Genomic DNA, 12260 nt, shown 5'->3' on the forward strand with positions numbered 1-12260 from the left:
TCCAGTGCTTAGAGGGGCTGTCCGTTTAATTCTATTTAATCCGTAGTTTTTCTGTTTGTGCAGATGGCGAGGTCAGATGTCCTTGTCCAATGTCCGCCCAACTCTCCGCCGCTACCCGCAGTTTTTGATATTGTAGTAGTGGTGATATCACAGTGACCTCATGTGACCGCTGCAGCCAATCACTGGGCTCTGCAGTGATGTCAGTGTACACAGCGTAAGGTGGCCCTGGTGGAGTCATGTAAATGGCGATAGGCATTGGACTCCTGAGCGTTTTCCTCCTTAGTAACCCCCCAAATGTTTCCCAGATCCCTGACTGCTAAGTATTTATTGCTTTACTCTATAGCTTTTTTTTTTTCCATTCATATGTGCTTTTACTTAAAGGGGTTCTCCGGGGAAAATAAAGGGGTTGTCCTGGAGTTTAACATTCTATCCAAAGATAGATCTATGTCTGATCAGTGGGGGTGTGACTTCCGACACTCCCGCCGATCAGCTGTTCCTCGTGTCGGCGGGCAGTACTGCACAGTGCAGCTCTGTCAGCGGAATAGTGGCCACGGCCTGGAGCTGCACATCCACCCCCTATTGATTTGAGTGGGTGTCAGATTTGCAGGACCCATCCACAGCCACTGTACAGTCGACGGAACTGTGCGGCTCCATTACTGAGCAGTACCGACCGCCGCCAACACCAGGAATAGATCGGCAGGGGTGCCGGGTGTCGCACCCTCACCCATCAGACATTGATGATCTGTCCTAAGGGTAGGTCATCAGTGTTAAAGTCCCGCATATCCCCTATAAAATATTACCTATCCACTTGCTGATCGTGGGGTCTAACCGCTGGGACCTGCACCAATCGTCAGGACACTTGACCTTTTGCCCCTATGGGGCATGCTGCGCGTTGCGTTTAGCTTTTCCCGGCAGCTCCGTACTGAATGAATGGAGCGGCAGTTGGGCATCCAACCTGTTGCTCCATTTTTGTAGCAGAGGTATAACTGCCAATCGGTGCGGGTCCAAGCTGCTGACCAATCACCAATTCACATGTTATCACCTACCCCATCGATAGGTAATAATTTGTTTTTACTGGACAACCCCTTTAAATAGTGCATTAGCAAGTTCATTTCCTTTTTTTTATTGTTTTTAATTTGTATGGATGTTTGTTTTGTATGCTCCTTATAATTGCGTTAGTTCTTATATTCGTGTTTGTGCACTGCTCTCTGATTTTCTGACATTTACTTGCTTTCTTCAGGATGTTCATATGGACACGGAGTTTGTTTTTATATATATACAGTGTATATGAATAACATTCTCTGAGTGTTGTTGCATAATCAGTTCTGAGAAATAGGCTCCTGTTCAGGAACAGAAATTTCTAGGGACACGTCCTAACCTTTGGCATAAATGCAGATATGCTGAGCTGTAAACCGTGGAGTAATATTATTTCTGTGTTTTCCCGTCAGCAGTCGGCAGATTCGAGCAGCTGCTAACGGTGAAAGGTTAATCCTCATGACCCTAAAGCAGTGCTCCCCAACTACAGTCCTCGGGAGCCTCCAACAGATCATGTTTTCAGGATTTCATTAGTATTGCAGTATTTAGGAAATCCCGAAATCATGATCTGTGGATGGCTCTTAAAGGGAACCTGTCAGCAGGATTGTGCACAGTAACCTATAGACAGTGTCAGGTCGGCGCCGTTATACTGATTACAATGATACCTTGGTTGAAGAAATCCGTCTTGTGGTTGTTGTGTAATCTTCATTTTCAGCTAATGATATGCTCGTACTTCGGGCCGGCCTGTGGGCGGGGCTTTATGTGGCGCTCTGCTTAAGTATTCATACTGATGGCTTATGACAGGTCACTGATACGTCACTGACCTGCCCCCTAGTTTACATACTGAATATAATATGTATTGAAAAAAAAAATCACATTCAGCAGGATTTCATTTAAGGATATGCATTTTGAATATGAATCTTTCTCAAAATAGCACCGACCGCACCTGCGCAGTAGCATCTATTGGCGACCTGATGGATGCTACTGCGCAGGCGCAACTGCCGCCATCTTAGTAGACACATTTTTTTTTTTTCTTCCTCTAGCAAAATTCAAATATTCAGTATGTAAAATAGGGGGCAGGTCACTGAGGGATCAGAATATCTATGCAGAGCACCACATAAAGCTCCGCCCACAGGCCGCCCCAGAGCACGAGCATAGCATAAACTGAAAATAAAGATTTAATCAACCAAGGTATCATTGTAATCAGTATAACGGCACCAGCCTGACCCAGTCTGTAGGTTACTGAGCACAGTCCTGCTGACAGGTTCCCTTTAACCCCTTACTGCCATTGGATGGAATAGTACGTCCAATGGCAGTACCCCGGCTTTGATGCAGGCTCCGGCGGTGAGCCCGCATCAAAGCCGGGACATGTCACAGCTGTTTTGAACAGCTGACATGTGCCCGCAATAGGCGCAGAGAATCTGCATGTCGTAGGTTCCCCACCCCTATAATACAGGAGGTAATGAGAACCCCCAAGATGTATTAATCTCTCAAAAAACTCAACAATAAAATTTCCCAATTTTCCAATCACAACTAAAACCTAAGGTCTAAGGCTATGTTCACACAGAGTTTTTGCAACATTCAAAATGCAGGTTTTGTTGCTTTTTTACTGCATTTTTTTGGATGCAAATTACACGTGTTATTTGTATACAGTACATGTTTAATAAGCTTCGGTTTATTAATCAAAAGCGCTGCAAAAAAAAAAAAAAAGTTCAGAACCAGTGTGCTGTGCCCCTTTCTCATTGCTTTCTGTCAGTGAAAAAGACGCTTTAAAAAATCAGAATTGAATTGCTGCAAATTTAAAAAGTTCTGCAGTGATCAAGTGCGGGCAAGAGATTCCTGAAATCTCATAGCCTGTGCTGAAATTGTGAAATGCAGAAAAGAAAAATGCTGCGTGTAACCGTAGCCTGGGGGACAAAGTTGTTTGCAACATGTGCCAAAAATCATGGTTGGAATTTTTTTTTGTAACTGCCTCAACATGACCCCAGTGACCATCAGTTGCGAAAACGCAGCTCAGCGTTGTCACCCTTCATCTCTGTGTATATTACAATTTGGCTTCTTAGTATTGGTCGTGGCTACGCGGAGGCGGAGGGGCTAGTTACTCCCCTCCTCCATGTATTGTCCAGTACATCAGCAGCGGGTGATCAGCATGGCACGGATACATCAGACTGTAGAAACTTTCTTTCTCGGTGTCACCTTGAGACTCGTAGTAATGCAATGTACTGCATTTACGGAACAGTTTCTATGTATTCGACGACATAATCTAGACATGGAAGACAATTTTATGCGACTAGCATGACTTTTTTGCACTTATTTCTTGACTTAGTCATATTCTTAGTGATGTTTTATGCATTTTTTTTTTTGTTGCTTTCAACAGGACAAAGAGAAGTTAATTCATGAGACGCGGAGGAGATTTGCACAAGAATATATCCAAGGTCTGTAGATAATGCGTCTGGTCATGAATGTGTATATTACATGTCACTATGTACTTGTCTCACCACTTATACCAAGAATAGACTGTCGAGTTTCACATGAAAGTTCTTTTTTTCTGGCCATTTTGAGAGTTTAATGGAACCAACAAATGTAATGCTCCAGATTCTCAACTAGCTCAAAGGAAGGTCAGGTTTATAGCTTCTCTAATCAGCCAAACTGTTTTCAGCTGTGCTAACATACTTGAACAAGGGTTTTCTAACCATCCTTAGCCTTCTTACACAGTTACCAAACACAAAGTACCATAAGAACACTGGAGTGGTGGTTGTTGGAAATGGGCCTCTATAACCTATGAAGAATTTGCATTACAAACCAGATGTTTGCAGCTAGAATAGTCATTTACCACATTAACAATGTATAGAGTGTATTTCTCAATAATTCAATGTTAGCATCACTGGAAAAACTGTGCTTTTCTTTCAAAAATAAGGACATTTCTAAGTGACCCTGAACGTTTGAACAGTAGTGTATGAGCAAGGAGCTCTTTCAAAGATAATTCCAGCCATACCTTTTACATGACCGGTCTGTTCTGTCGTTACTGAGAAATCAGCGATTGAATTGAAAGGCAAACGAGGCTGAACAACAGTGTGTAGATCTGAAGCCTCTGTCACTCCAGCTCTATTCGCCGACACCTCCTACTTTACTCATGGCTCCTTTGCCTGAAGTCAAAGATCATAGAGTGTGTCAGTCAAGCAGTAGGAGGAGGCGGCGCTGGGCGAGGAATAGAGCTGGAGTGACCGTGTGATGGCAGAAGGTGCGGACCTACTGCACCACTGGCTTGCCTTACCCTGGAGGGGTGTAACAAGTGACTACGTGGTCTTTACTAGAGTCTCTGATGGTGAGGATAGTCTTGGGCTATTAGGGTAGTCACCAGGTGCCACTCCTGGGCCGTACCCGGATCTGCAGCAGCTGACCTACCGGTCACCGGTATAATTTAAACCATGGAGGGTGAAGACCGAGACGTGGTCAGAAAGTCCAAGTTCAGGGCAGGCAGCACAGGTTCAGAATACAAAGCTTGGGGTCAGGAGTGTAGAGATCTAATGGAATGAGTAAACTAGCCAGGTTAGGAGCAGGAGAGACAAAACAACAAAGCACCTTTACAAGGAGCTAGTAACAACTGTTCAGTGTGACCTAAGCTCAGGCACGGTGTGGAGGGAGGAGCTGCCTAATCTATTCACTGCTGGCTGGGGATAGGCCGGGGAAGCCAAACTCTGTAGCACACAGTGGATTAAACTTCTGCAGAGTCAGGCAGAGACTCTCTAGGACAGCGCTTTCCAGCCGTACGAGTCACCATCACGACACTCTGTGACGGAGACTGGAGTAGATTTGCAGCAAACTAGTGACAAATAATGAATCATGCGAAAACACCCGGAAACCCTAATTCCCCCGCTCATGGCGGCAAACTAGAATAAAAACCAGGCGAAGACCTGAAACAGTCTTGAAACAAACAAAAAAAAAAGGCACAAATGAAAAAAAGATTAAAATGGCGTAAAAAAAAAAAGCGTAAAACATTAGCATTTCAAGAAAAAGCAAATGCAATAATGATTCAACTGTGTTTCCTATGATTAGTCCAAGGCGAGGACTTGAACGTAGCATTCGAGCACTTGCACCCATAGAGGCCTGTGTCCATACTGTCCCCATTTGCTTCTGTTTCTTTTTTCTTTGAGGCAAGAGGCTTTGACACGTTGCAGAATGTGGACGCCGTTTGGCAGCGCTCTGTTTTAGGGATTTTGTGTTTGGACATACATGCTGCATGATTTCTTATTTGTCTTTCTCTGCTCATTTGTCTCCATTATCTCTTTCTGCTTTCCTTTTCTTTTACCTCTTTTAACCATTTTGCTGTCCTTCTTCCTTTTTTCCCATCTTTTTTCCTTTTTTCTTTTTTCCTTCTCTGTTGTCCCGCACTTTAGGGCTGTGCGGTTTCATCTCTGTCCCCCTACTTTGCTTGGCGTATGGTGTGTATTATTTGTGTTAGCGGCGTTGTGTTTGTTTTGTCCCTAATGACCTATTAAACTGACTTAAATGGAAAGAAAATATTTTAATATGCAATTGTAACTACGCAACAGATCTATTTTAGTGTGACCTGGATAGATAATGTCGGAAGTCAGACGCTCCCTTCTATCTCTTCTTGCGAGTGTTTTCTGTCCACTCCATCTATATCAGCACACTTGGCTAATGCTTTATATCTTTAGTTGTTTGGTTTATCTCATTATTTAGAAAAAAAATTGCTCACAGCTCATTATACTGCAGTAATCAGCGATGTATTCGTTTATTATCCTAAAAAATAATTATTTCGAGAATTGTAATATCCAGCCTTAAAATCAGTTTGTAGTGATTATCATGGCATTCAGTGTTCCTACTGCTTCAGTTATTACTGGAAAACTAAACCTATAAATTAGAAAAAAAAAAAAAAGCAAAACCTAAAGCAAACACCCCATCAGTCAGTATTCAGGCACCACTGAGAACTCTAGGGTCCGTTCAAATGTTTGGTTCAAGTGTTCACTGCAAACGGGCAGCGATTAGTTTTTATCCTTTTTTGCCAAATGTATTGTTTGCATAATTAACTTTCAAGTGGGGAGGGGAATGAAACAAATGAGTCTCAAAAATTATCGGAAATAATAGAACATTTACAACTGTTGTGTAGAATATCTTGTGAAGTTGTTTTTCTGCACTTCTGGAGGTTCACCAGAAATAGAAAACAAAAATGTAGAGAAATGCCATTATAAATACATTCATATACAGTATATCTTTTAATTAGCAAATCTCTATTATTTACTTTAAGGAGCTGATCATTAAAGAATTAAAATAGTAGCCATTAGGTAAAAAAGACGGTGTACAGCAATGTGGGCAGCCTCTTCTTTCCTCTGTCATGATCCATGCTGGATCAGGACTGATAAGAAGCACAGGTAACCTATATTTTTTCCTAAGCTGTGCTTAAGTTTGGTTTTTGACCCCGGTGGCCATTAGGATTATTGCACTGTCGTGTTGTTTGTTCTAAGTTTGCCCCCGGTGGTGGTGAGCGTTATTGCACTCTAGTTTCTTTTGTTAAGTGCACATGATTATTATGCACGTGTGATTGCTGGCTCTGCTATAAAAGACTCACAGATGTTGCAATCAGTGTTGGTGATAGTGTTCATTTCAACCATCCTTGGTGGAGGAAGGAGCTGGAGAGCGTTCCTTGCAGCACTGTCTTAGCCCTGGTGTGGAAGGAGTCAGAGGGGATTCCCTTGTAGCTCTGACAGAGCTTGGTGGCAGCGATTCAGGGAGGAGAGCTGCATTCTGGTGGTGGACTCTGTTGCCAGGAGCAAGTGCAACAGAGTAAAGCTAAGTTGTGTTTCCCCGTTTGTGTTTTTCTTTAGTGTGAATTAGTACAGCGGTGGGGCCAGTGCCTGCGCCACCCAGCTCCCTAGCAAGGGATAGGTGTGTAGGGTGTGCTAGGGCGACAGGTTCCTCATCGGCGCCCGGTGCGGAACAGGCATAGGGAACGTTAGGAGCATTAGGGACACTGACTCAGGGGAGTGCAGGAGGTCTCCACATCCCCTCTCCCTATCACAGGGCCCACTGTTGTAACTGTTTCCCTTCCCTTGTCTTGTTGTTTTTGTTACCGGCCTGCGAGCCGCGTCACACAGGACAGTATCACGTGCCGCGTCTTGTTGTTTTAGTTCCCGGCCTGCTGGTCGCATCACACAGGACGGGTCCACGTGACAACCTCACTACTTTTTGTATCTCCAGTATGAGATCAGGTAGAGTGGACAGCAGTGTGAGCAGCTTCTTCTTACCTCAGCACCCCTGATATCTCCAGTATAAGATCATATAGATAGGATGGACAGAGGTGTGAGCAGCATCTTCTAACCCCAGCACTCCAGGTATTTCCAGTATTAGATGAGACAGAGATGGTGAACAGCAGAGTGAGCAGCCTCTTCTTACCTCAGCACCCCTGATATCTCCAGTATTAGATCAGACAGACAGGGTGGACAGCAGTGTAAGCAGCTTCTTCTTATATCTGCACTCCTGGTATCACCTGTATTTGATTATGATTAGATAGGTAGACGGGGTGGCCAGCAGTGTGAGCAGACTGTTCTTCCATCAGCACTACTAGTATCTGCAATATTAGATAGGGTGGACAGCAGTGTGAGAAGCTTCTTCTTACCTTAGCTCCCCTGCTATCTCCATTATTATATCAGACAGACAGAGTAGATGGCAATGTGTGCAGCATTTTCTTACCTCAGCACCCCAGATATCTCCAGTATTAGGTCAGATAGACAGGGTGGACAGCAGTGTGAGCAGTCTCTTCTTACCTCAGCACCCCTGATATCTCCAGTATTTCATTAGATAGGGTGGACAGCAGTGTGAGCATCCTCTTGTTAACTCAGCACCCCTGATATCTTCAGTATTAGACCAGATACACAGGGTGGATAGCAGTATGACCAGCCTCTTTTTACCTTAGCTCCCCTCGTATCTCCAATAATAGATCAGCCAGACAGGGTAGCTAGCACTGTGTGCAGCCTGGTCTTATCTCAGCACCCTTGATATCTCCAGTATTAGATAATATCAGACAGAGAGGATGGACAGCAGTGTGTGCGGCCTCTTCTTACCTCAGCATACTTGATATCCCTGGTATCCCCAGTGTTTGATTAGATAGACAGGGTGGACAGCAGTGTGAGCAGCCTCTCTTTACATTAGTACCTCTGGTATCACCAGTGTTAGATCAGTATACCCACAAGAAGTACTTCTTCCTATACATGAAGGAAGGGGACTTCCTAGTGCTGTCTGTTCCTCCGTGTGCACGACAGCCGTCATTCTCGCAATGGATGCAAATCCCGATGGTGGGACCTACATCTATGGTAGATATATAGCCTATTGACAGGATATGCTGTTCATGTCCCAGACAGGACAACCTCCTTAAGGTTATTCCATAAATGTCCTAGTTGAGACTAGCCCTCTGAGTTGTAGTGGATCTGCTCCCATTACAGATTTCCATTAAAATAATTTTCCAATTACCAGTGTGTTGGGTGGCCATGGCACCTCTGGGATCACTACCTATCAGGCTAGCTGTCCCCAGAAGCCTCAGCGTCCATGTACAGATTTGTATAGCGCCCAGGTAATTTGCTCAGTCGTTGTTAGCTCTTGTTTTATCGTCCAGTTCAGGACAAGCGGATTCAGAGAGGAGCCAGATATCAGATCCTATGTGCCCGCATTTTGCTCCTACAGTGTTAGTGTGCAGAAACGGGCTGTGAGTTTAAGGAGCGCTCGCTGTATGCTAATCGTACAGTGTAAGAGTGCACCCCGAGCCATTGGCCACGCCAAAACTGCGCTGGAGAGCCCTTATTTGCATATATTTATCTGTAAAAGGCAATTTAGCACCTATAAAAATCACAAGTCACTTTGCATTTTTGTGGTGACAGACTGCCCTTAAAATGTTCCCGTCCTTACACACAACTTGTAGAAAAGCGTGGTCTTCCTGTCCTCGTGCCCTACAACAGGTTAAAACTGCTTTTACACATCAGTCTAATATATGTCCAGAAAATGTCTTGATTCGAATTCTAACTTACAATCCACACTTCTCAGTGGATCAGTCCTTTTTATCTTCATTCTGCCAGCACTATAGGTGCTGCAACTTCCTTTCCTTCTCTTCTCTGCATGCCTGGCTCCTGCCATTGGCCAATGAGAACCCCCCCCCTCTATGTTATGCATGTATGCAATTTAAAAGATAGTAGAAAAAAGACCTGCGTCCCCTTCCTGTAGTCCATCTCTTTAGGCATTTATACAGTGTTCAGCAGTACCCGGTAATGGCCACTATGTGGTGCAAGGATCTGGGTGCCGCCTGACCGGAAAACTGCTGAAAAGTTGAGGTGCTGACAGCAGGGCTGTGGAGTCGGTAAGCCAAACCTGCGACTCCGACTCCGACTCCTCAATTTCCCTTACACCGACTCCACGACTCCGACTCCCACACATATTGCTTATATTTAAGTGAAAAATTTATTGTAGTACAATGTGACATCAGACATTTAATCATTTTTATGATCCAATAATCAGGATATTTAGATAGAACAGAATATATATTGGTGTACTACCCGGTTTCATTCTTTTTGGTACAGATACGATATGGATAGACAGATATGGATAAATGGATAGAGCAGATTTCTAATCTGCTTTTGCTATTGAAAACATTATCTATGAGCTCAAAAACCTTTCAGGTGATGCAGTTTTTTAAAAAGATGATCTGCTTTTACAGCTGAAAAACGTATCCTCAAAAAACGCAGCAAAAACGCTGTGTGTGAATGTAGCCTTAGATCAGGAATAGAACAGCCATTTATAGGACATTTCATAACTTTCCCAAACTCCTATGAAAAAATATTCAGCACATCCTGCATTGAATTACTGTACCCAATTTATTATATATTTTCGGAGTCTGAGTCGGTCCATTTTATACCGACTCCAACTCCGACTCCACCAAAATGAGCACCGACTCCACGACTCCAACTCCGACTCCACCAAAATGAGCACCGACTCCGACTCCATGACTCCGACTCCGACTCCACAGCCCTGGCTGACAGTCGGACCTCCACCGATCTGATACTGATGACATATCCCAAGAATAGATGATCCGTGTCCTAGAATAAGGGCTAATTCACACAACCATATAGCGGGCGTATTTCCTCTTTTGTGTCTTGGCCTCTGTTCTTCGCTGACTGCAGGTCTATACACGGCCCGGCCAGGACTGGTGGCCATGATACCATCAGAAGATACCACCGCTATACTGTGTCATGGATATCATTGCCAGCCAATATTAAAATGCTAAATCTGCACTCGGAGACTGTCCTCTGAACAGTTAGATAAGCAGATTTCTGTCAGCGCTGCAAAATGTTTGCAAAATCTAATTTGAAAAGCGCTGCAACTTTTTCATCCTCCTTGACATGTCCACAGATTGTTGCTCTTGCATGTAATAAGTCAGAAATATCACTATTGATCTTATTTTTAAAGTATAGTGCCCTGTAAGAATGCGGCCTCTCAGACCTGATCATGACCGTAAGCAGGAAGCTCAGAAAACAACTGCCTATTATCGAAATCAGGCTTTTATGTAAAATCTATTGTTTGGTAATGAAATAAAGAAAATCGGAAGATGCCAACATTGTCACACTGATCATGAGACCTTGTGCCATACTCACGTTTCCTCTTCTGAACAGAAGACTTTTCAGCAGTCTTGTTGTCTTCAGATAGCGTTGTGGTGACACTATATACAGCAGAGAACACTGGATCCACCACTTCCAAAAGGTGATGTCACAGCTCACATCCTCCCCATACTGTACAGTGACTGATGACACGTTTATATTCAGTACATAAAGATGGAAACTCCACTTACAAAAGGTGATTTCACAGCTCACTTCCTCTCCCTACTGTACAATGACTGATAACAACTTTCTATACAGTATATAACGCAGGAAACACCGCTTACAAAAGGTCATGTCACAGCTCACTTCCTCCCCCTACTGTACAATGACTGATGACACGTTTATATACGGTAGATAGAAATGGAAACTCCACTTACAAAAGGTGATATCACAGCTCGCCTACTCTCCCTACTGTACAATGACTGGTGACATCTTTTATATACAGTACATAACACTTCCTAAAGGTGATGTCACAGCTCACCTCCTCTCCCTTCTGCACAGTGACTGATCACATGTTTATATAGGGTAAATAAAAACGGAAACTCCACTTAGAAAAGGTGATGTCACAGCTCACCTCCTCCCCCTACTGTACAATGACTGCTAACCACTTTATATATGGTAGGTAAAACTGGAAACTCCACTTACAAAAGGTGATGTCACAGTTCTCCGCCTCCTCCTCAAACAAATAGGGTCTGAGTTGGGTTATTGCTCTTTATGTTCATGTAAAGAGCAGAAAATGATAATTTGCGGATAATCTGCGCTGCTGGTATCACATCTAACAAAGTATTTGCGTTTTTTTCTTTATTTAGTCGTTGCGTTTCATAGTACTATAGATTTCTTCATCAGGACAAGAAAGCTCAAAGGTTTCCTCGTCCTGATGAAGAGCTCTGTAGTACCTCGAAACACGTCAACTGAATAAAGAAAGATTGCAAACACTTTCTGTCTGGACTTGGATCTATGAGATGTGATACCAGCAGCGCAGATTATCCGCAAAGTCTCCTGATCTGTGTTTTCCCGGTCTGATGACCCTTTTGGTTCTCCAGCAGCTGGACGTATAAATCATAGAAATGTTGTTGTGTATACACCACTAAATCAGGCTAGCATAACTTCCTGCGCTGTTTTTCTTCTCCTTGTTTTTTCCTACATGTAAAGAGCAGGAAGTAATAGATATTAGGTCTATTGGTCAGATTAAAAATTACAAGACCAGCTTTTTTTTTTTTTTTTTTTGCTTTTAGGGATTAAAAAAATTATTAAAAAATGCTAGTAACCTAAAAATCTGATTTAAAGAGAAAATAAACTTTTTTTTCTTTTAAAGTTTGTGCATCATGTAAAGTTATGAATCTTTGCAAATCAATTCATTCAGGAGTTTCTCTTAATTACTGTCAAATAAATTGACTTTTGCAGTGATGACTCATGAGTCATACAGGGAAAATTGACCTCCTGTTTCTACATAGAGCTAGAAGGATTCTGTTTGTTTTTAATCACGTGATGTCATTGACCTATTGGAAAAGAGAAGGATTAGCTGGGTAGAAAGGCAGAATGAGCAATTGTAAGTGCACAGTGCTC

General features: G+C 43.2%; 1 protein-coding gene across 1 annotated transcript in view; it reads left to right on the forward strand.

Moving 5' to 3' along the window:
- The window catches only part of MOSPD2 (motile sperm domain containing 2), a 116259-nt gene that overhangs the window by 11853 nt on the left and 92146 nt on the right, over positions 1 to 12260 (forward strand). The window contains exon 2 of the mRNA XM_073565241.1: positions 3413 to 3470. Coding sequence (XP_073421342.1) covers positions 3413 to 3470 — 58 coding nt within the window. The remainder of the gene's footprint in view (positions 1 to 3412; positions 3471 to 12260) is intronic.

Source organism: Dendrobates tinctorius, unplaced genomic scaffold (assembly GCF_039654945.1).
Source record: "Dendrobates tinctorius isolate UK_male_01 unplaced genomic scaffold, ASM3965494v1 ptg000016l, whole genome shotgun sequence".
Taxonomy (NCBI): domain Eukaryota; kingdom Metazoa; phylum Chordata; class Amphibia; order Anura; family Dendrobatidae; genus Dendrobates; species Dendrobates tinctorius.